The sequence below is a fragment of the Arachis ipaensis genome, chromosome B10, assembly GCF_000816755.2.
Source record: "Arachis ipaensis cultivar K30076 chromosome B10, Araip1.1, whole genome shotgun sequence".
In the NCBI taxonomy this organism is placed as follows: domain Eukaryota; kingdom Viridiplantae; phylum Streptophyta; class Magnoliopsida; order Fabales; family Fabaceae; genus Arachis; species Arachis ipaensis.
This window is the reverse complement of record NC_029794.2, coordinates 32300199-32324466: the sequence shown is the minus strand read 5'-3', so window position 1 is coordinate 32324466 and position 24268 is coordinate 32300199. Positions and strand designations below refer to the sequence as shown.

At 34.2% G+C, this 24268-nt stretch overlaps 2 protein-coding genes and 1 pseudogene across 5 annotated transcripts; 2 read left to right on the top strand and 1 right to left on the bottom strand.

The window, feature by feature from the left end:
• LOC110267451 lies at window positions 6246-6795 on the bottom strand (annotated as a pseudogene).
• Window positions 11217-15333, top strand: LOC107624328 (phosphoinositide phospholipase C 6). Of its 2 annotated transcripts, XM_016326829.2 has the most exons (9): window positions 11217-11731; window positions 12664-12860; window positions 12960-13095; window positions 13253-13516; window positions 13609-13820; window positions 13914-14031; window positions 14360-14512; window positions 14598-14684; window positions 14886-15333. In XM_016326829.2, the coding sequence occupies exons 1-9, from the start codon at window positions 11393-11395 to the stop codon at window positions 15180-15182; spliced, it is 1803 nt and encodes a 600-aa protein (XP_016182315.1). In that variant the 5' UTR covers window positions 11217-11392; the 3' UTR covers window positions 15183-15333. The 2 variants fall into 2 exon arrangements, with proteins under 2 accessions (XP_016182315.1, XP_020969428.1); XM_021113769.1 differs by lacking the exon at window positions 12960-13095 and having other exon boundaries at window positions 13390-13516.
• LOC107623420 (phosphoinositide phospholipase C 6) lies at window positions 16641-23991 on the top strand. Of its 3 annotated transcripts, XM_016325668.2 has the most exons (9): window positions 16642-17171; window positions 19033-19229; window positions 19367-19502; window positions 19715-19939; window positions 20213-20415; window positions 21113-21230; window positions 21839-21991; window positions 22096-22182; window positions 23561-23991. In XM_016325668.2, exons 1-9 carry the CDS (start codon window positions 16857-16859, stop codon window positions 23852-23854), a joined length of 1728 nt encoding a protein of 575 aa, XP_016181154.1. In that variant the 5' UTR covers window positions 16642-16856; the 3' UTR covers window positions 23855-23991. The 3 variants fall into 3 exon arrangements, with proteins under 3 accessions (XP_020968571.1, XP_016181154.1, XP_020968570.1); XM_021112911.1 differs by lacking the exon at window positions 16642-17171 and having other exon boundaries at window positions 18502-19229; XM_021112912.1 differs by lacking the exons at window positions 22096-22182; window positions 23561-23991 and having other exon boundaries at window positions 16641-17171; window positions 21798-21883.

Below are 24268 nucleotides of genomic sequence, written 5' to 3'. Positions count from 1 at the left end.
TGTTGCAGGAAGAAGAAATTACAATGAGAACAGGCATCAAGGTTGGAACAATCAAAGATGGGAGGAGCCACAAAGATTTGATCAACCCTCATGGCAGCAACCACCTCCAGTGAACTATCAACAACCACCACCATATGCCTATGAACCCTGTCCTCAACATGACTTTGGACCACCATACTCACAAGCCCCTTTCCACCATTCACCTCCATATGACCCTAACCCACATCCACCATACCAACCACCTTATGAACCAAATGAACCATACATAGATCCACCCCAAACCTCCATAGAGAAAGCACTTGCCGATCTAAACTCTACTATACAAGCTCACTTCACCCAAATCAGACCACCAAATACCTTCAACAATTAACCCTCAAGCTCTAGTGCACTTCCTTGTCAACCACAGAATAATCTCTCCACCTCATCACCACCATCCATGGAAGAGCACCCACATCCATCAATCTAAGAGCAAGATGATCCCAATTATGCTATTGATATGGAACAGGAAAGAAAGAATCATCTTCGCGAATCCATACTTCATAAAGAGCTAGAGGAGGCCCTACGGGTAAGGGTAGGAGAGACCCTTGAAGATGAAAGAATAGTTGAAAGGAGTTGTCATAGAAAGAAAAACATCGAGGATGAGTACAATTTTATACTTAAACAACTGGACAAAGCAGCAATTATTAAAAAGGAAAAAGTGGTTGCAGACTTAAGAGATGCTGTACCTCCATTGGAAAGTCCAGTCACAGAGCCTCCTTCCACGGTGTTTGATGTTGATGTTGAGAAGAGCGTACAACCTCCAAGACAGATCATGGTTGAAGATTTTGTAGAGGTTGATCAAGAGGTAGAAGATGTCAGAGAATAGCACAAGGGAGTGGAGCTTGCAATTTCATTAAAAATACCTCCCCCTAAGTTGCCATCATCCTTCACAACGTTCAAGTGGGTAAAATTCATATCCCATAGCTTTCTAATTCCACTTGAATATGGGCTACTGGAGACGGATGGTCAACTTAGAGCTCTTTGTGGCATTAAGAGTAAGAGGAAGATGGCCAATGGTAAGAATTGTCCTGCAAGGTTCATTATGGTTGGAAGATTTAAGTTTAAACGCAAAGGTTGGTATAAAGCTCAACTGAATGGGTCTAGGAAGTTGTTTGGCCGCTTACGTGAGAATTCAGACTGCTTGCCACCCGGAGGGAACAATATTGCTCAACCAAAAGACAGGTGCAAAGGCAAGGTCTGGGACCCCGGAATCCATTCTATCAATCACCACTCTTGGGGCCTGGTCACTTGCTTTAACTTACTTGAAGGTTTTCTGCGCCTAGTTTGGGACCCCGGAGGTTACTGGAATCACAAACATTGGTGGAGATTCCTGGATGAGTTCAAACACAAGCCACCATAGCAGAAAGCTCACCAAATGTCCAACTTAAGGACTTTAACTAAAAGTGCTAGGTGGGAGACAACCCACCATGGTATGATCGTTCATTTTTCATTTTTATTTAGTTTTATTTGTTTTCGAATTTTATTTTATTTTGTTATATTAAACCTGGAGTTTTGCATCACATTCATATTAACACTGCATTCTTCATTTTTCAGATTTAAAAAAAAAAAAAGAGCGAGCACGCGACGCGTCCGCGTCGCAAGGAGATGGGAGACAATATTAATATGAACAGAGAGTTTCGCAGGAGTAGCGCTGGAGGCATGCCAATGGCACAAATCACCCCACGCGACCGCGTCATATGGGAATAATGGCCTCCCACGCGACCGCGTCACTCACACGGCCGCGTGACCTAAAATCGGCATAAAAAAGGGTGTATGGCAGAAAGTTGACCTGGAGTTGGGCTGGAATCGTGCTGGAAGCCCAAGCCTCACCACGCGAACGTGTGCCCCACGCGTCCGCGTCATATCCCCATGATGGCCACTCACGCGATCGCGTCAACCACGCGACCGCGTCACCCAGGATTTTGGCAATACTAAGTTTTGAACAGAGAGTTGTGCGACCGCGAGGCTGCACTCGTGCCACTAGCACAAATCAAGTCACGCGATCGCGTGCCCCACGCGTCCGCGTCGCCTGACCTTATTGCGCACCACGCGGCCGCATCACCCACGCGATCGCGTCGCCAGCGTCGCACACCTTAACCTCATATGCCAAAATATCTTATTTTTCTCTTCCCCAAATCCTATTTTCTCTTTTCCCTCCTTATTTCTTACTTACTTCTCCTCTCTTTCTTTCCCTTCTCATTCTTCTTATCTTTCATTTTATTTTACTTCATTTATTTGCATATTTCATTCATTGCATTATTTTCACTGGTGTTGGAATTTTATTTTGGGTCATTGTGGATTATTTCATAATTATTTGACAATTATATATTATTTTTTTTAAAGGATGCTTGCATGTTCAATTTAATACTTTCAAATAGCTTATTTACCATACATGCTATGTGTTTGTGAAAAAGCCCATATGGCATTATGCACTTCTCTATTATACTTTATACTACTTAATGCTTGCTTTTCATAAACTCCCTTTACTATTTTAATTGAATATAATTGTCAATACAAACATGGTAATTTCTTACAAGTAATGCTTGGTCTATGCTACTCATGCCCTTTTCCGGCTTGCCAATAAACACCCTGCATCCACTTATCTTTCGATGCACTGGCTATTTTTCATTGCTGGTTTTTCACATGTACTCGAGAGCATGTGTTAATGTCAATTACATCCTAATGTGCATCCATCACCACTCTTCCATTCTCTTCCTTGCTATATATCTATTTGAATTTAATTTACTTTCTCTTCCCTTCTTCAGGATGGCCACCAAGGAAGGAAAGGAGAAAGCTACTCCCAAACCGCCGGTAAGGAAAGGAACAAAAAAGAGCCCAGCTGAGAAACCACAACCCCCATCCACTTGCACATCTTAGCATGCACTGAGGACGGTGCAATCTTTAAGTGTGGGGAGGTCGATACCGATCTCTATGGGTTAGTACTTTCTTGTCTCAAACACCAATATTTAAATTTTCTTTGTAGACTAGTTGTTACATTTGCATGTTTGTTTGATTTTTTCATATTTTACCACTTGGTTGAAGTAATATTTTCTTTTTCAAGAAAATTTTTAGAAAATTTCACTAATTTGAATAAAATTTAATGTTACACTTGTTTGAAGAGATATTATACTAGAACATGGTTTAGAGCTTGAACATACAAAACCTATGAGATTTTGAGCCTATTTGAATTGGTTGCATTTTATCAACCAATATTTTATTTTTAGTGTGTATTTTTCTCTCTAAAATTGTGATCTTTGTCTTGCTTAATTCTATATTTCCATAATTTAATGTATGCATACACTTACATGATTGAGGCCTTTGTTTCACTGAGCTTACATACCCATATGGCCTTACATTTCATTATCCTTTGCAAACCAATTTGAGCCTATTTTACCCCTTTGTTCTTTACTTTAGCACATCATTAACTCTAAGCAGAAAACAATAATGTCCTTAATTTGAATCCTTAGTTAGCTTAGACTAGTGAGAGTGCTTATGATTTAAGTATGGGAAATTGGGTTTGGAAATATTTGGTTTGAGAATTGAGTATGTTAGAATTTTCTAAAAATGTGAAAGAAATATTTAGGACATGTTCATACATTCAATAAATTAATCATATGCATTGAGAAAAAAAATAAATAAATAAATAAAAATATATATATATATATAAAAGAGAGAGAGAGAAAAAGAAAAGAAAAAGTGCAAATAAGAGAAAGGGGACAAAATGCCCCAAGGTAAGTGGTGAAAGCAATGCATATGTACGGTACTTAGAATTAGAATGCATGAATACATGGTTAATGGACAGTTGGGTTTCTGTATTATGATTACATGGATTGTTTAAGTTAGGTGGAAAGTTTAAGTTAATTAAGGATTCAGATTTTAGTCCACTTGGCCAAATACAATCCTACCTTGACCCTAACACCATTACAACCCTTAAAATACCTCTTGATATGTGTATCTGTGCATTAAATTTGTATTGATTGTTAGATGAAGAGCAAGCCTTAGAAAGCAAGGTTAGAAGAGAATTGAGAGAATCGAACCTAAAAACACTTGAGTAATTAGAGTGTATACACTACTAGTGAGGGTTCGATGCTCAATTCCTTGTTCCCTGCTTTCATGAGCTATTTTCTTCTTGCAAGTCTATTTGTACTTCATTTTCATGATTTGAATTAGTGAAATCCAGTTCATATTTTCTCTTGAAAGATTTGTTTACTTTTAACTAAGTAGGTAGAAACATTTTGCATGTAGTTACATTCATAGGTTACATTTCATACATTCTACCATCCCTCTTCATCTTTATAGCTTCTCTTGAACTTAGCATGAGAACATGCTATTGTTTAAGTGTGGGGAGGTTGATAAACCACTATTTTATGGTTTATCTTGTGCTCAATTGAGTGGTTTTTATCTACTCTTTACCCACTTATTCATACTAATTGCATGGTTTTACATTTGCCTTCCTAATTATGTGCTTTGATTGAAAACATGCTTCTTTGGCTTTAAATTACCAAATAATAATCCTCCCTTATTACCATTAGATGTCTTGATATGTGTGTTAAGTGATTTCAGAGATTACAGGGCAGGAATGACTTGGAGGATGGAAAGGAAGCATGTAAAAGTGGAAGGAATACAAGAAGTTGGAGAAATTGCTAAGCTGTCCAGCCTGACCTCTTCGCACTCAAACGGTTATAACTTTAGCTACAGAAGTCCAAACGACGCGGTTTTAGTTGCGTTGAAAAGCTAACGTCCGGGGCTTCAATTTGATGTATAATATGCTATAGTTCCCCTGACTCTAAGCGGCGCGACCGCGTGATCCATGCGGCAGCGTCGCAGTGACGGAAATCCAGCGTGGCAAAATTCAAAACCAGCGAATTCTGGACTGTTTTTGACCCAGTTTGCGGCCCAGAAAACACAGATTAGAGGCTATAAAGTGGAAAAATACATCCATTCATGAGGAAGCTTCCATAATTCACAATTTTAGGAGTAGATGTAGTTTTTAGAGAGAGAGGTTCTCTCCTCTCTCTTAGGATTAGGATTTAGGATTTCTTTTAGTTTTAGGAGTGACTCTCAATCCCAGGTTCTTTATTTTTATTTATTTTTTCAATTTACAATCTTCATAACCAATAATAAGAACATACTTCCCTGCAATTCCTTGAGAAGACGACCCGAGGTTTGAATACTCGGTTATCAATTTCAAAGGGGTTTGTTACTTGTGACAACCAAAACATTTGTATGAAAGGACTTTTGAAGGTTTAGAAACTATACTTGCAACAAGGATCCATCCGCATGTTTCTAGACCACGCAAAAGTTCTCTCATCAAAATAGCGCCGTTGCCACGCTAATTTTCGTCACTGCGACGCGGCCGCATGGATCACGCGGTCGCGTCGCCAAGCGTCAGAGCAACTATGGTATTTTATATATCAATTCGAAGCCCCGGACGTTAGCTTTCCAATGCAACTGGAACCGCATCGTTTGGACCTCTGTAGCTAAAGTTATAGCCGTTTGAGTGCGAAGAGGTCAGGCTGGACAGCTTAGCAACTTCTTCATCTTCTTGTATTCCTTCCACTTTTGCATGCTTCCTTTCCATCCTCCAAGTCATTCCTGCCCTGTAATTTCTGAAATCACTTAACACACATATCAAGGCATCTAATGATAATAAGGGAGGATTATTATTTGGTAATTTAAAGCCAATGAAGTATGTTTTCAATCAAAGTACATAATTAGGAAGGCAAATGTAAAACCATGCAAATAGTATGAATAAGTGGGTAAAGAGTAGATAAAAACCACTCAATTGAGCACAAGATAAACCATAAAATGGTGGTTTATCAACTGGCATGTTTGAGACAAAGCCACCTCTGTTCTCAATGATGCCCCGCTCAGTATTAGGTTCATGGTCAGTAGTCATCTGTACAGCCTCCCCTCCCCTTGACAGAACTTGCAACATGAAAATAATTAATTAAGAGTGAAATAGCAAGAATAAAGATACATATTACTACTTATGTACGCATAAAAGAAAAGCACAGCAGTGAAGAAAACAGAGACTGAATCTGAATTAAAAAATGGAGACTCAATTGAAGATACTAGTATAATTACTACGAGCAGAAGCTAGTTACTAATGCCTAAACACCACAAAAGAAGCAAAATCAAAGCCAGATTGAGGCCTAATCAATTTTCAAAACCTAATCTAATCCTATTTTAACAACCTAAAAATCCACTAATCAGAAAACAAATCTAACCAGATCGCTTGTCCCTCACAACTCTCGCCATGTTAAACGAAGGGAATCTTGTGAAGGCCTTCGACAAAACGTCGTCGTTCACCTCGTTCCCTAGGTCGCCACAGAACAAGCGATGGTCGTTCTCCGGCCACTCAGCCAGCGAGGGATCCTCCCATGTCTGCCCGGCGGCACATCGGGGAACTGCCTTTCACTTCGCATCGGTCTTGTGGTCGACGTCGCTGCTGGCTATGGCAGCCTTCACGCTCTCGAGAGCCTCCGAGGTGATGGTCTGGGCGTCGCGCTGGAAGAGTTACTGAGCGTCACGCTGGAATTGGTGGTGGTGTGACGGTGGAGGAGGATAGCTGTATGCGGCAGCAGCGGGGGCAGCGGCGACGGTGGGAGGAGGGGGACGAAGGGGTGGGACGTAAGGCGGTTGTTGAAGGTGGAAGGGAGTGGGGAAGTAAGAGGGATCAGAGGAGTAGGTGAATTGAGACGAGGAGGAGAAAGATGAGGAAGGGTTTGCCATGGAATTTGATCGATCTATTTGGGATCGAAATTAGGGTTTGTTATCAGACACATGTTAGAAGTTCAGTGTTTATTTCTTTTGATTTGTGTGCTGGAAATGGGGCTCGGGGCAATGGTAGGTTTAGTTTATTATTTCCGACGGAAAAATTTAAATTACAGACGAATTTTCTGTCTGTAATGTAGTATTTTTGTCTATTTTATTACAGACGGAATTTCTGTCTGTAACTATTTTCCACAAAAAAAAATTAATTTTTCCGACAGAATTATCGACGGATTCTTTTTTCCGTCTGTAATTTATGCTAATTCATTTTTTTTTATTTTCCGACAAAAAATCCCTCTGAAATTCCGTCTGTATTTCCGTGGGATAAAATCCGTCGGAAATATCCATTTGTAATAAATAGTTTTCTAGTAGTGAGAACACTTATAAGTATAAATAATAAAAGAACATAGAAGTCAATCAGTCATGCAGCACATACACACAATCACAGAGATATGCGCAAACAAGCATGATGCATGTCTAGTCCTATCGCAGGTAATGAGCTCATTTTTCGGTTTCGACCCGCACCCAACGCAATCCATCTCGCAAGTCGGATAAGGCATTCCAGCGACATAACTTCTACAAGTTTCTAGTTCTTGCAGGCACTGATTCTCCAGCTGAAGTATGTGGAACATGACCTCTGCAAGTACTTGTAGGTGCTGATTCTCCAGTTAAAGCATGTGACCCCTTCTCTTGAAAGCCATTCTATATTTACGAGCATCCCCGCACAATCACAAACAAAGCCCACGACTTATTAACATTTATTCTTCGACACCTTAACCATACTATCGTCACCCTCTCGTGAACTTTCCATAATCACACGTGCTGATTTATCTTCTCTGTTTCTTTTAAAACCAAAACCACCTCTTTGTGATATTCACCAAAACCTTTAAAACAATTTCACTTAAACTAATTCTTCTTTCAAAAGACAAAGAAAAATCATTTATTAGTTTAACCCCTCAGCAAGGCTTCTAGACTTTAGGGGAGTAACAACCAATCTCATTTTCTTAAGTTCGTTAGAAATCCTTAATAATCATTGTTTTCTTAAATTGAATTAATTAAATAAAGTTTCTAAATCAAATCAAAACTAAATCATACAAATCAAGAGTTCCGAACTAATTTCAAAACAAAAACCAACCCCAGTTTCATCCGTAAAACTAATTCTTTAACTTTTTCCAAGACGTCGCAAAATGAAATCATTCAATCAAAATTCAATTACTTTTAAAGTTCACTTAAACTCCTCTGAATGAAATTCTTAAGTCAAATTCAAAACATAAGCCCTTTTCATATTTTAAATCAGCCTTAAAATATAATACTTTTTTTAAATAATTTAAAATCATAAAATAACTATTCTCTGAATAAATCAAAAATCAAATAATACAATTTCTCAAATCCAATCTTTTTTTATATAACATTTCAAACAAAGTCTTAAATTTTATAACAAAATTTCTGTAACATCTCCCCTAAAACTCGAACTTTGCCACCCTTCTCGGGTCCTATCCAAACGATTTATCAAACTCTTTCAAATAATACAATAAATCAAAATCATTTCTAATATCAAAACATTTATAAAATCAAACCAATTAAAAATTCAACCGCTTCCAAAATCAAACTATTTTTATATCTCAAATCAAGTCATCAATTCATCAATTTATTTCTTACTAAATCTCAATGTCATCATCAAATCTCACAAATTCCACTTGATCACCAACAACATTCCAGTCTCGAATTCATCAAAATAATTCAGTTCTTGACTGTACTTAAACTGACTGAACCCAAACTAATCACAAATATCAATATATCACAAAAATTCAACATAAATTAAGTCAAATTCAATCAAAAATCAATCACAAGATCAATTCACTTATTCAATACACATTTATTCATTAAGAATTTACTGAAACCCTACTTTCGAGTATAAATCACAACAACAGAATTTTCGGAGGAGCTTTTTGACTGAGCTACTTAAGAAAAAAACGTCAAAAATCGTTTGTGCCTCCTAGAACTCCAATTGACCGAATTCAAAAAAAAAGGGTGTTACATCACTGTCAGCTTTCACTTAATAAAAATAATGTTAACGTATAAAAGAGGAAGATATGAACACTTTTATCAGATTAAATTTTTATTGAAATTACGGATCTCAAGAAATTGAAGCCAGAATTTCAGTAGGAGTTATGGTTTTCTTCTATGCAAGCTTCGGACTCTCTCTCCCTTATTTTCTTTCTTCTTGTTCGGTGGTAATAAGAAAGAAATGAAGAATGATAATGGATGATTAATGTTATAATAAAAAAAACATGTGTCAATTATGTATATATATGCTTATATATAAATAAGCCAGTTTAGCTTTTCCTTGTTTTTTTTTTTTTCTTATTTCTTTAATGGCTTAAGCCAAAAGAAAGGAATAAAGGAAATTAATATTAAATAATAATTATTGAGAATAAGAAGTATGACCACAATTCAATCAATTATGTGTCAAATAATTTATTATTATTATTATATTAAAATGTTAATATAATAAGGTTCTTGATTAAATTTAGATATTTATCATTGTGATAATGATCATAATATTGAGAGATAAATCTTTTATAATTTAATCTAAATTGTTCTTGGTCATAGAATTATTAAAAATGACATTAATAATCCGGAAAGATCAATATATATATATAATGGTCTTCATTGGATGAAGATTAATAGATCTCATTTATTAAATTATATATACAGATGGTGCATATAGAGATATGACCATTAAACTTACTCACTCTGAGAATTCCTAATAGTTATAATTACCGCATATTTGTCAATAGGATATTCTCAAGATGAATATAGGAATAGAGTTTCCTTTGACCTGCGACTGTCATAGTAATTAACAATGTATTTATTATACTTTGATTCTGGACACCTAATACCCTAGGGTGCTAGTTGAATGGATATTGGGTATGATTTAAATACTTGTAAAATTAACGATTAGTCAATAAGGAATCCGTCAACTCTCGGTAAAGAGTTTGAGCTCTATAATTATAATAACTGAGATGAATAAAACCTTAGCCAACGGGATTGAATGAATGAAAAAATGAGTTTCTTAGGTCATTCACAGTTCATTATAATAATGGTAACAAGTTAGAGTTTGACAATTAAACCATACTCTAAGGGTTAACCAAGAACTGGAAAGATGGAAGGAATTATACTTTGTTCTTCTGAGGTTCTTAGTAAAAATATATTACTTCATACTATTGGGTCGTTGAGGAGTGTTGCTAGATGCCAACCTTGATTAGTAAATTTAGTATGACTAATTTACTACTCGCTTAGTATTGAACCTATGGGGTACCACACTAACGAGTGTTCTAATCTTTGCTATAGAATTATTTAATTATTATTTTGATTTGATCAAATAAATAATTATATTGATTCAAATGGAATATTATTATATTCTTTGCTAGCACCAAGAATATAATAATAGTATGATAATTGATAATAGTAAATGAGATTTGAGAATAATTAGTTATTCTATTTGTAAACTTGAATTCTAAATTTGGATGATTCTGTTTCAAATTGAGTTATGATATGATTCATAAATTTGAAGGATTCAGATTTAGAATTTCAAGATATGATTTAAATTTGAATTGAGAATCAAATTTAAAATCAGTAACAAATCTCATACTATATATATGTATGCCAAGAGTAGAAGAAAGTATAGAGAATAAAACACAAGGGTTTTATTCCTTTATCTCTACACACATAAATGTATGTGAACCTGATTCTGGGAGAATTTTATGGCGTGCAAAGAGTTGCAAGAGGTTTCTCAATTTAGATCAGATATCCATTGGTCAAGGAGTTGACAGCAAAGGTTGTTCTCGGTGTGGATACGCATAGCGCCTTCGTACCATCGAAGGAGAAAGTGATTTTTACTAAAGCGTCTAAAGGTATAGACTTAATAAAAAATTTGATAAAATTATAAAAATTGAAAAAATAATTTAACCATATACTTATTATTATTGTTGTTGTATTTATTAGTTAAAGAAGAGAGAATAGAAATTAATATGAAATAGTATTGACAGTAAAAAGAGAACTAGCTAAGAAATACAATAAATGTTCATTAGAATAGAATTACAAAATTATCTAACATTATACTTGATAAATGCTAAAATAAAGGGAAAAAAACTTAATTTAAAACAATATGTGTTGTATTCGTATACTAACCTCCACATTTTAATAATTTTAAAAATTGAAAAATAACTTATTTTTGAAAAAAGATTGAATAACCTTTTTTTTTTTAAATTTCTTTTGACTGCAATTTGCGCATGAACATGTCCGAGTATCCATTATCCAATCACAGATCAAAGGAAAATGGCAAGGTAGTACCAATAAAATATATTTTATAAGAAGACAAAAGAGGTTTAAGGTTTTGACCGTTTTGTTGCCAATCAAAACAGAGAAAGAAAAAAAGGAGGGCTGTGTTTCCAAAGTTGACTCACTTCTAATTACTCTTTAAGTCTTATAAAGCTTCTTCACTTTATCTTCTGTATCCTCTGTTTCACTTCCAAATCATTTGAGAGAGGGTGATATTGATTATTAGCAGGGCAAAATGGTTAAGAAAAAGGAGATGAAAAAGGAGATCTACAAGTACAAGGTGTTGAATTTCTTGACCAGAAAATTTGAATTGAAAAAGCAAGAACCATCTTTGGACATTAAGGAAGCATTTCACATGTTTGCAAAAGGTGGGGAATACATGTCAAATGATCAGCTTCTAGGGTTCATGTTGGAGCATCAAGGTGATAAGAACTGCACCTTAATGGATTTGGAGGTGGTTTTGTTGCAAATTGCTGGGAATTCCAACACTACAAGTAGGGAACAAGGGCTCAGCCTCATGGAGTTCATCAATTTTCTGCTTCTTGATGATTTCAATGGTCCATTGAAAACTGAGGTATATGATCTTTTATCTTTCTATGTATATGTTTGAATTTTGATGGATCAGATAGATGAGTGAATTAGAAAAATTTTGCAAGCCTGTTATTCATCTGCATTAGTTTGCTATTTTAATTGTTGTACACTATAGTAAGAATCAAAGAATGCCGATGCTCCTTGTATTATATATTTATATGCTAAACTAAATATTTAAATTTTTATTTATTACAAATTTTATATTATAAAAAATTTGGTCAATTAGAATAAGAAATTACTCTTATAAATCTAAATCATCTATAAAAAAACATAGTAGATATATGATCAAGATATGCCTAAGTAGTAAGGCGTATATCACTCTTGACTTAATAGGAAGCGTTTAAGTAACATAAGAATACTACATTGTTATCCGATTATATACTTGTATTTGTAAGACTCCAAAACTAGTGAATGGTTGGGGAAACATTTTTGCTGGTGTGACGGTATATAATTGGATATCTACGTACTTTTTTGTTCTTTTTATACATTGATAGTATATGTAAAAATTAAATTCTTAGTTTTAATACTTTTTAACTTAACCATGTTTTCAATGTACCATGCTATGTTTTCCACTTGTTGAGAGAAGTGCAATATCACAACTTTCAGAGAATGGAATGATTTATTTATTGTAGGACAAAATGTTGCAACCTAACTTGCAACAAAAACAAATAATGTTGGTGTGAATGCAGAAACAAATGAGCTCTAAAATTTCTAAGAGTTACATAAAAACAAAAATCAATGATAGAACAAAACTTACATGCTTAGCTTACATAATTTACTACTTTGCTTATTATTAGTATTATTGTGTTTTACTGTTTTCTATAGCCTTTCATAATGGATTTGCTCTGAGGCATGGTATTTAAGGTAAATGGTTTAACTTCTTTCTGATAATGTATAAATCATATGACATTTCAGGTTCACCATGATATGAGTGCTCCCTTGTCACATTACTTTATGTACACTGGACACAATTCCTATCTGACTGGGAATCAACTCACAAGTGATTGCAGTGACAAGCCGATTATTGAGGCTTTGCAACAAGGAGTTCGAGTGATTGAACTCGATCTGTGGCCATCTTCAAATGAAGATGGTATTAAAGTAGTTCACGGAAGGTACCATAAAAACTGATCTTGTGGAGTTATTAATGTAGTAAAGGAAGAACAAAAGTTCTTATATTTTTGTTTGATGAATTTCTTGTCATAACTGAGCAGGACTCTTACCACTCCAGTTTTACTAACCAAATGTCTGGAATCCATAAAGAAATATGCTTTTGTCAAATCTGATTTTCCAGTGATACTAACTTTGGAAGACCACTTAACATCAAAACTTCAGGCCAAATTCACAGAAGTAGGTATTCTTTTTGATTCATTCCCACCTAAACAAAGAAGAGAGAAGAAAAATAAAGAGAAAGAGAATTCATCTAATCATCTAGTTAAATAGGGAGCAATTCTTAGCTATTGATTTTTCATCATGGATTTAATCTTTGTTCTTTATGTCTATGAAGAAAGCAACTCAAATATTTGGAGACATGCTTTATTATCCCAAGACAGATTACTTGACAGAATTCCCTTCACCAGAATCATTGAAAAATCTAGTTGTTATATCCACCAAACCTCCTAAAGAATATGCTCATTCTAATAGTGTTATGGACAAGGGCAGCAATAATAACCATATGCAAAATGAAAGCGAACCGTCCTCCGGAGAAGAAGAAGAATTATGGAACGTGGAATTGCCAGATTCCATGGCTCAATTGACAACTGAGGAGAATGTGAGAGAACCATATATATTCATTTTTTTTTAAGAAAAAGAAAATCGATTTGCTAGTTTGTTTCATTTATGTTTGTCTTTAATGCATAGCAGAATGTAAGTGATGAAGACACAAATATATGTGATTTCAAACCAAACCAGCAAAATGCACCTGAATACAAACACTTGATTGCAATCCATGGTGGGAAATCAAAAGGTTCTGTGAAGGATCGACTGAAAGCCGATAGCGAAGTAGTTAAACGGCTAAGTTTGAGTGAGAAGAAACTCAAAAGTGCTTCTGAATCTCATGGAAAAGACATTATTAGGTATCTATCAAACTTAATTCAAGATTACTTGTAGCTGAAGATTATTCTTATTTCTGTAACTGACTACTTGATACTCATTGTTATGCTTTGCAGGTTCACACAGAAAAATATACTGAGAGTCTATCCTAAAGGAGAACGCATCAAATCCACAAACTTTCGGCCGCATTTAGGGTGGATGTATGGAGCTCAAATGGTGGCATTCAATATGCAGGTTAGAAAGTTATGTCCAATCCAAAATGCATGAGAAGCTAGTAGAGAACCTTATGAAGCATAAGTTTCTTCTTTCGGCATTTTGTCTATTTTCATGCATTACTTATGAATTAGTATGATTTCTGGGTTTGATTTATGATCAGTCATATTATGATATGAATCTGTCCAAAATGGTGTCAAGGAGTGTATTGTCAAAAGCATAACTTCTTAGGGATAAAGTTCCAAGAGTTTGGTCCAACAAATATCAGAATTCACATCACCAATTTTCATACTATGAAAACTACTGGAATGTAAGCCTTTTCAGTCATTCAATGTTTGTTTTTCGATAGGGGCATGGCAAATCGCTATGGCTGATGCAAGGAATGTTTAGAGCAAATGGAGGATGTGGTTATGTTAAAAAGCCCGAATTTCTGACCCGAAAAAATTCACATGAAGACGAGTTTGATCCTAGAAGAACATTGCCAGTGAAGCAGATATTAAGGGTGAGTGTTAAGTTTATGATTCCTTCTATAAAACAATAAAATTTGGTTATTTCATGAAATCTTAACATTTTCTTGTTCAAAACAGGTAAATGTTTACCTAGGTGTTGGCTGGAGATCCGATTTCGGTGCAACACACTTTGATCTATTTTCTCCTCCAGATTTTTACACCAAGGTCAGTTTCATAATTCTCAATGTCTCTTAGTAGCATAACTGATATTTCACCATTAAAATTTAATGCTATGTTTCATCATTGATCATGAATATTGTTGTTACTAACAACAAAGTTTTTTCTTTGATTATTTCATCTTTTACTTTGGACTATAAACCATTAGATACTTATTTATGATTAGAAGTAATCAAAATTTTGTGACAGGTATGTCTTGTTGGGGTGCCAACTGATTGTGTAAAGAAAAGAACAAGGGTAATCAAGGACAATTGGCTTCCTGTTTGGGATGAAGAGTTTGAATTTCCTTTAACAGTTCCTGAGCTTGCTTTGCTGCGGATCGAAGTAAAGGATAAAGACAAGGGGAAGGATGATTTTGCAGGGCAGACTTGTTTACCAGTATCCGAACTACGACTCGGATTCCGGTCGGTCGCCCTGCATGACAGGAAGGGAAAGAAATTTAAATCTGTGAAGCTTCTAATGAGGTTTCAGCTTGAAATATTTTGAATGAATTGTAGGCACATAGTTTATCTAAATGTACTATGTAGTCTTAGGTTAGGATGATTGAAAAGAATGTTGATATTTAACAATGAAAACAATATGGTAATATACTAATATATTGAATTTGGATGTTCTTGTTCATTAAGATTTTGTCACACATGATTGCTGTTTATTTGTGTACTTGTCATTTGTCAAATAATGGATAATCGATGTATAACTGAAGGTTTTTACTTTTTTTCTTTAACTGTGTAGCTTTCTAACATTTATTGTCACACAACAAAAAATATGAAACAGCTTTTTCGCCATTTATGGTAAAGAAGTATTCAAGCTAGCCCACCTGACCTATATAGCATGGCAGATTTTTCATATTTTTTTCTTGGTTACCAGAACCATAATAGAATTTTATTTAGGATCTCACGTATATTTTTCAAACGTTTCACCATTAAATCAATCTTAATGGCTTCAATGATTTCTCATATAAAACAAAAGAAAATGAAGGGTTGTTCACCGATTGGATCGGAGGAAAATGAGTGAATTTGAGTGGACATGAACCAATTTGAACTGATTAAACTCGAATTGAATCAGTTTTAGATAATCAAATACTTAATTATATTCGAGTAATTGAGTTATAGTTCGGATTTCAAAATTCCAAAACCAATATTTAAATTGATTAAAGTCGAATTTTATTAGATCTGACTTAATTGTACTAAATTATCTATTAGAAGTAGATATAAATTAGGTCAGATTAATTTTAGTAGGATAAAAGTTGCGAACACTAGATTGAAAATTTTGATAGAAGAATGTCTCATGATTTATCTAAATCATAATTTGAGTTTCCAAATTGAATAAACAAATTCTGTATATTAATATTATGTGTTATAAAAGGCATTTAAATTTAATAACAAGTGTAAAACTCATATGAACTTAATTAAACCAGTGTTATTTTGACTCGTAGATAGTCAAAATCGTCTTTCACTCGTTTTTTAAATTGATTTCCAAATTTTTTTTTAAATCAAATTGGTCCTTTAAAAATTTTAAATTAATTACGTTGATTTTTTATTTTTTGTTTTTTTTTTTAACCAAAGATAAGAAAGTCGAACCCACAACCTTTAATCTCTCGTATTAATCTTTCTTTACTTAATCAATTTTCACAAATCTACCCCCAATTCAACTATCTATTTGTAAAAATTAGCTATGATGAGAACAATCTTTCTAGAACACTTTCATTAAAGTTGTTACATAGACATAAAAGAAAAAAAATAAATTAAACTTTAGTATAACCATATATAACCTAATTAGATATAAAATAAAATAATTAACCATACTACATTTATAAAAAAAATCAATTATTTTTATAAAATATATATTAAAATTAATTAAATAACACATAAATATATACAAATAGTCAAATATATAACAACTTAACCTATAATATTTTTGTTAAGAGTAGACAATTACACACACACGCATAACCCAGACAGAAACACGCATGTCAAAGAAAAACACGCAAAATGGAAACAGCATCGCGCTTCAACCGGCTTCCATTTATAGTCTCTCTTTCTCTCTGTCTCTCTCTCTCTCTCACAAAAACACATCCATATAATATAACCACCATATTCACTGCGGCAGCAGCAGCAACAATAAACAACAGCTTTGATAGAACGACAGCGTTTCATCGCGATGGCCACCCACACATACACCTACAAGCAATTCAGCTGCTTCAACAAGACCTTCACCAACACCGAGCCCGGACCTCCCTCTGACGTCCTCCACGCCTTCCACTCCTTCTCCTCCGCCGGCGCCACTTCCATGTCCGCCGACAACCTCCTCGCCTTTCTCACCGATCACCAGCGCGAACCCCAATGCACCTCCGACGACTCCCTTCGCATCATTCAATCGCTCAAAGGAGATCACAAAACCGACGACGGACTCACCCTCGACGACTTCTTCCACTTCCTCCTACGCGACGATCTCAATGCTCCCTTCAAATCGGAGGTCACTTCTTTCTCTCCACCTCTTTCTTTCCCAAAGAAAAGAAAAAAAAAAATTGTTAGGAAATTTTTTTTTTTCCTTACACAATTTTTTAACAAAATACTCTGTTACTAACATAACATTTTATAATAAAATAATTAGTAATTTTTTCGTTAGAATATAATCAAACTTATTTTTGACGCTCTACCAAAAAACTTATTTTTGACGAAATAATTAAATATTTTTATGAATATTAAATATGTATTTTATGCGATAGCTAATTTGTAACTAGCATGAAAATTTTCCGCTTCCTTTAGGATATCAGAAAACTTGCATTATTAAATGAGTTAAATTTAATAGAATAATAATGTAAATATTTTAGTACAAGATAAGATACAGTCAAACTTTTTTTTTCTTCCTTTTCTGGAGGGACATACTTGGATGTGCTTGCATAGTGCATTGAAGACTAATCCGTATTTTTACTTGTGTTATTGTTGATCAATAAAACAGAATTTGGTGAAGCAAGCTAAGTTTTCTGGATCATATAGGATAGTAGGATACTGTTTCTGTTGTCTGGAGTGATTGGTTGTTATTTACGCTGTGGTGCTTAACTAATTAACTGCCCCATGTTACGTACCAATGGCTTCAGAGTTCAGATCAGAGTGTCTGTCACTGAAGTTTCTTGTTTAACTTTAATTCAATCAGAAATTGTCTCACATGAGGATTTTTCTTTTTTCCCTGCTTTGTTTTCCTCATTCGGATGAATACATATTTTTTTTCCCTGGTTTTCAATTATCCGAATTTTCATTCAATGCCTCCTGTTCCCTATACAAAAGAAGCAGAGAAAACAAATGAGACAAAGATTGGTGAAATATTAAAGGACTACAGAAAACTGGGGCCCATGTAAACCACTTTGAAAAGAAAAATAATAAATGTGCCACCCTTACTACACTTGGGAGTATATCTTCTTTTTGTAATAGAAGTTTAAAAAAGTTTGTAATATTAAGAAAACAAGTTTTTAACTTTTTATTATTAAAAGAAGGTATAACATTTTGATATATATATAAAAGTAGTGCAAATAATACATTTCTTATGAAAATGATTTTAGCTTCCTTCCTAGCCTTTACTTTTGGTTTCATTTCCTTAATTTCTTTGTTGCTTGGCCCACTGGCCACTTCTTTTTCCTTATCCTTATCCTCATCAGTGACAAAATTGACATTGCAAGTTATCAAATATCTTACTAACATTCATGAATTTGTGACTTGTGAACAGTACACCATGTATGGTCCATATCTTTTGATTGTACTTAGCTTGTCAGACTGAATTTAGACAAAATTACTTGCTAAACAGTAAAAATTCCAATAAGGAATAGTTAGAGAAATGAGAAATTAATAGCACCCTTAAGAGGTGAAAAGATTATTGCTTATAGACAATAAATATGCATCTGCAGTGTTTTCTTGCTTATATCTCTATATTATTAGTTCAAAATCCATATTATCCTGGAAAGAATGAGGTTTGGAATTAGACTGCAATGTTGTTACTTCTGACTTCTGAGCTTGTATAATTGTTTAAAATTACTGGTTCATTGTCCTTATCTTTGTTAAGGTTAAATTTATATAAGAAGGCAAACAGAAAAAAAAAATTGTAAACTAAGGAAAACTGGTCTATAACTATAAAAGAGAAGGTCGTTTAAGTGTTTAAAGGTATGTTTGTGAGTTTTGATTTTAGAAATAAAGGAAGCGAAGAGAAGAGAAGGGTTTAAAGTATAAAAAATAGATAAGCTTTACGTTTTAGACTCTCCCCTTCCTTCCCTTTCCCTCCAAATCAGAACTCGCAAACACACCCTTTGTCTCTTATTGACAGATGGAATGATGTGATATTCCAGGTACATCATGATATGAATGCTCCATTGTCACATTATTTCATATTTACCGGGCACAATTCCTATCTGATTGGGAACCAACTAACCAGTGATTGCAGTGATGTGCCAATCATAGATGCTTTGGTACGAGGTGTGCGAGTGATTGAACTTGATTTATGGCCGAATTCAACTAAAGATGATGTTGAGGTTTTTCATGGAAGGTGCAAGCTGATCCTCACTTCAATATTGTAAAAGTTGGAAGACTATTTCCTTCTTATATTTTTATCTTGCCGTTTTGTGAGATACATGATTGCAACTGAATCAAATTACTTCATCAAATTTTACTGTGTTTCTGCAGAACTCTTACCACTCCCGTCTCACTAAGGCAATGTTTGTGGTCCATAAGAGAGCATGCTTTTGTTACATCTAAGTATCCTGTCATTATAACTTTTGAAGACCACCTTACTCCTGATCTTCAGGCTGTAGTTGCAGAGGTAGGTATCCATTTTGAGAAATACTTCTTGAACATAGTCATCGTCATAATTCGGGCTTGTGTATTGGTTGGGTGGATTATGTTTTGGCATAGAGTACAATGAGCTATGTTAAAATAGTACTACTTCTCCACTTGTGCTTCCTACTCAAGGATGAAGTTCATGTCCCTATTTTGTTACGAACTGAATGTGAATTTCGATCTTCATATGTGCAGATGGTGACTGAAATATTTGGGGAACTGCTTTATTATCCTGAGACAGATTTGCTGTCTGAATTCCCCTCCCCAGAATCGTTGAAAGGTCGAATTCTCATATCAACTAAACCACCAATAGAATATCTTGATTCCAAATCTTGTGACGACGAAGACAAAAAAACGAAATCAGCTGACAAAGGATCACAATCACCAGATGTTACTAATAAAGTGGAAAGTGATGACAAAGTGAGTATAGAGATGAAGACTTTGGTTTTTCTCTTTGGTAGATCAAGGGAGCTTTTATTATGAATTTGAACTGCCTAAATGCCCCAGCTACTGAAGTGGTAGTTTATTTATTGAGTAAATGTTCTTTTCGATCCTTGACCATTTGTCAAGAACCGCTTAGACCAGTTATTTGGATAGTTGGGGACCGATTAGGAATTTTCAAATTATGGAGGGGGCACTTTGTCCTTTAGGCCAGGGACCGGAAATGACATTTCCTGTGATTCATTTTGTCAGGATGTGGAAGATTTGAATGAAAGTGATGAAAAATCATACAAGGAGAGTGCACCTAAGTATAAACGTCTGATTACAATCCATGCTGGCAAATCAAAGGGTGATTTTCAGGAAGACTTGAAGGTTGCTGGTAAAGTTAAGCGTTTGAGCTTAAGTGAAAGTAAACTTGAAAAGGCTTCTGAATCTTTTGCACCTGACATTGTAAGGTAATTTTCGAAAATGTTGTGCTCAATGTAAATTCAGTTATTTCAAGTTAGATAAGTTTATGATATTTATGTTAGCTATGGTAGTTAATACAGTTAGAGTAGCTTTAGCTTAGGCATTAGCTCAATTAGCATAACTTGTATATAATGATACCTCTTGTACATTCACAAGGGTGGTGATTCTTTGTGCTTCACCACCACTTGATACCGTTTCTGCATGGTATCTAAGCCTATCCTGTGTTTGTCAGTTGGATCATACATACATGTCTAGTCATGTAAACTTCACGATTCAAATATCCAATCTTTAGTGTGAGGAGGGCTTATTAAAAGCCTCATATTGCTCAAAGATATGATCTCATTAATGTTGAAACATGTTAGAGAATATTCTTTTCGTCACCTGAGTTAACTTTTGAGGTTGAGTTTTATTTAATAATATAGGAAGTGTTTCAAATATTCAAGAAATATTGGTATTCTAGTGGCTTTAACCATTAATCTCTATAATAAAATATATACATGATTGATATCAATAGCTAAAAGCCTGAAACTACTTGAACACTAGTATTCCTGGAATACTTGAAAATTTTTCAATAATATAACTGTTTGTAACCCCAAAGCTTATAGTTGCTTTTTCTTTATGGTTTAGACCAACCAAAAATGAGACGTGTTTCTTTTTTTTTTCTTTTTATTAAATTCTTTCTAGGTTCACCCAGAAGAATATTCTCAGAGTGTATCCAAAGGGAACACGCATAACCTCCTCTAATTACAAGCCACACATAGCATGGACGCATGGAGCTCAGATGGTTGCATTTAACATGCAGGTTTGGACTTATACAGTATCTATTTTCCACTCTAGTGAACCGGTTTGGGCTTAGCATTTATTACGTGTGTACGTACATTTATTTCTATCATGCATTTGATAATTGTGATTACGATTACCAGTAATGATAATTACCGGTAATCTATATTGATTTCCTTACTCGTGTGCGCTAGCCAGATAAAAAAAAAAAAAAGCCTGGTACACAAGCATCTCTTGTTAACACAAAATCTGGGGAAGAGCCACATTCAAAGGGTCTAATGTACGCAGCCTAAGCTGACAATTACATCAGTTGTTGTCTCTATGGTTTGAACCGTGATCTTGAAGTCACACCGAGACAACTCAACAGTTGCTCCAAGATTCTACTTTCATATTTTACATTGAATAAGCTACAAATGGACCAAGAAAGATTTGATTGCTGAAAATTCTAGTTATAAAGATGTACACTAACTTGATATCCATTAGTTCGACAAAATTATCAAATTCTTTTATGTTTTTTAGCACACCCTTTTGTAAATTATGTGATATTGTAACTTGTAAGATTCTTCACAAGTCACTCAATTTTCAACAGTAACGCTGAGTGCTGACATCTGTAGCTTCCTTCTTCATTAGGGGCATGGCAAATCACTTTGGTTCATGCAAGGGATGTTCAAAGCAAATGGAGGGTGTGGCTATGTGAAAAAACCTGATTTTCTTGTCGAAAAAGGTCCGAATAACGAGGTTTTCGATCCTAAAAGAACATTGCCGGTGAACAAGACATTAAAGGTGATGGAAATCAATTAATTCCTTTGTTTCTAATACTTGGTGACAACTATCATCTGAAAAATTACTTTACTACTATCTTCTGAAAGTCTTCATTCACCCTTTAGGTAAAAGTCTACTTGGGGACAGGTTGGAGCTCAGATTTCAGCCTAACGGACTTCGATTCCCATTCACCACCAGACTTCTATGTGAAGGTATGAGTTTGCTAATTTGACTATACTCCAAATTTTGGAACACTAATCAACCAGCCACAGTTGAGATAGTTGAACATTTGTTTCTTGACTTTCTGTGAAAAGATCGTCTGACACCGTAGTCCATATACTTCAACATTGATAAATGAAAAATGTTATGTGTATCTTTTCTATAGATATCGTACCAATAGTCAAATTAGTCTCTAGAAGATGAGATATTGTTTATATTCATTTTTGAAAGATTTTTTTAATTAAATTGGTCCTTCAAATATTATGAATTAATCATATTTGTCCTCTAATTATTTCATTAACAATTTTTTTTTAAAGATTGATGCTATAAAACGTTAATTGATAATATATATAACACCTAATATATCTAATTAGATATTGACTAAATATATTTATAAAAAATTATTAATTTAGTCATTTTCTTTAATTACAAAAATCCTATTCCCAATATGACCTAGTGACTAAATTGATAGATTTTTTTAAACATATTTAGTTAACGTCCAATTGAACATGTTATGTGTCATGTTCATGTATACTCTCAGTTAACATCTTATATCATCAATCGTTGACAAAAATTGTGAACAGAATAACTGAAAGACAGATATGATTAATTCCTAATTTTTAAAAGATCAATTTGATTGAAAAAATTTTTAGAAACAAATTTAAAAAATGTCTTATAACTAATTTAACTATTAACCCTACCGTGCCAAGTCGCACTCGAACTCCCGTTGAATGAGGCGTAGACTCAATTTAGATTGAGTCCACATCTCATCTATCCGTGAATAGACTGTGACTCACCATGATATCTCATACTATATTTGCATAGTATGTGATACAACTTATTTACCTCATCAATCACATTAAAGTAATTTAAATAATTGGTGTTGAATGAAAAAATAAATACTTAAATAGTCTAATAGTCAATTTGACATCTTAGAATATAAATCTAGATAATTTTGGAACAAAAGAAATTAAAAGATAAATAAAAATTTATCCAAAATGTAGTAATTTTGAGCTAATTTGAAAAAAGAAACCGTACTCAGCTGTAACCAAGCATAGGTGGTACTTTGCCAACAGAGGCAACAAAGACACAACTTATCTTCCTTTTTTTCATTTCCATTTTCTACGTCTTTGTATTCTTTATTACGAAACACTTCTAGTTCTAGACATATAATTTTGAGTACAAAATCTTCAAAAATGCTATTTGTGCATCAAAACTCAAAAGTCAGTCACCAAATTAACCACTTTGTATTTCAAATGGCTGGTGTTTAGTGTACACGTTGCAAAATTTTAGGTCATCATGGCTAGGTTTCTGAATAAGTAATACATAATACATATTACATTTAACATCTTTTTAACCAATTTGTAACAGATTGATATTGCTGGAGTACCTGCTGATAGAGCGAAGAAGAAAACAAAGACAATTAAAAATAACTGGTTTCCCGTGTGGGAAGAAGAGTTTGAATTCCCATTAAGTGTCCCAGATCTGGCTTTGCTACGTATACAAGTTAAAGAAGAAAATAGAACTGAGAAGGATGATTTTGCTGGCCAGACATGTTTGCCAGTCACAGAGCTCAAGTCTGGATTTCGTTCAGTCCCTCTCTATGATGAAAAGGGCGAGAAATATAAATCTGTCAAGCTTTTAATGCGGTTTCAATTCAAATGAATTATTATATAATATATAATAATGACCATATAGTGATAGATATCGGATATGTTATTCATGATTGTTTATCCTTCTGATCATTTTACATATATAATAGATATATATTCAGGGCATTAGGCAGATGGATTGGTTTTTAATTAGTGTGAACTTGACCTTTTTAGGCATATATTTGATTGACAGATAATTGAATTATTTTGAAATGTTACGTGGAATTTAGTTGGGATCGTGAAGAGTAAAATTCATATTTTTTCCGAATAAAATAAGATTATAGAATTATATAGATGGTTAAAAAAGCAAGTTGATATGGTGGTAGTTTGGAATTTTAGTCAAATTAAATGTTAGCTAGTTGTAGTAATATGGAGGTCCGGTAGCAGAGGAGTATCGGAGTTTTGAGTGGGATAAGACGTGGATGGT

Bases quoted from the DNA above. Each gene is read 5' to 3' on its own strand.
- LOC107623420 (XM_016325668.2), top strand. From the start codon at position 16,857: ATGGCCACCCACACATACACCTACAAGCAATTCAGCTGCTTCAACAAG. The intron at 17,172-19,032 runs GTCACTTCTTTC...GTGATATTCCAG, and splicing joins ATGCTCCCTTCAAATCGGAG to GTACATCATGATATGAATGC. The intron at 19,940-20,212 runs GTGAGTATAGAG...TCATTTTGTCAG, and splicing joins AAGTGGAAAGTGATGACAAA to GATGTGGAAGATTTGAATGA.
- LOC107624328 (XM_016326829.2), top strand. From the start codon at position 11,393: ATGGTTAAGAAAAAGGAGATGAAAAAGGAGATCTACAAGTACAAGGTG. The intron at 13,096-13,252 runs GTAGGTATTCTT...ATGTCTATGAAG, and splicing joins TTCAGGCCAAATTCACAGAA to AAAGCAACTCAAATATTTGG. The intron at 14,685-14,885 runs GTCAGTTTCATA...ATTTTGTGACAG, and splicing joins CTCCAGATTTTTACACCAAG to GTATGTCTTGTTGGGGTGCC.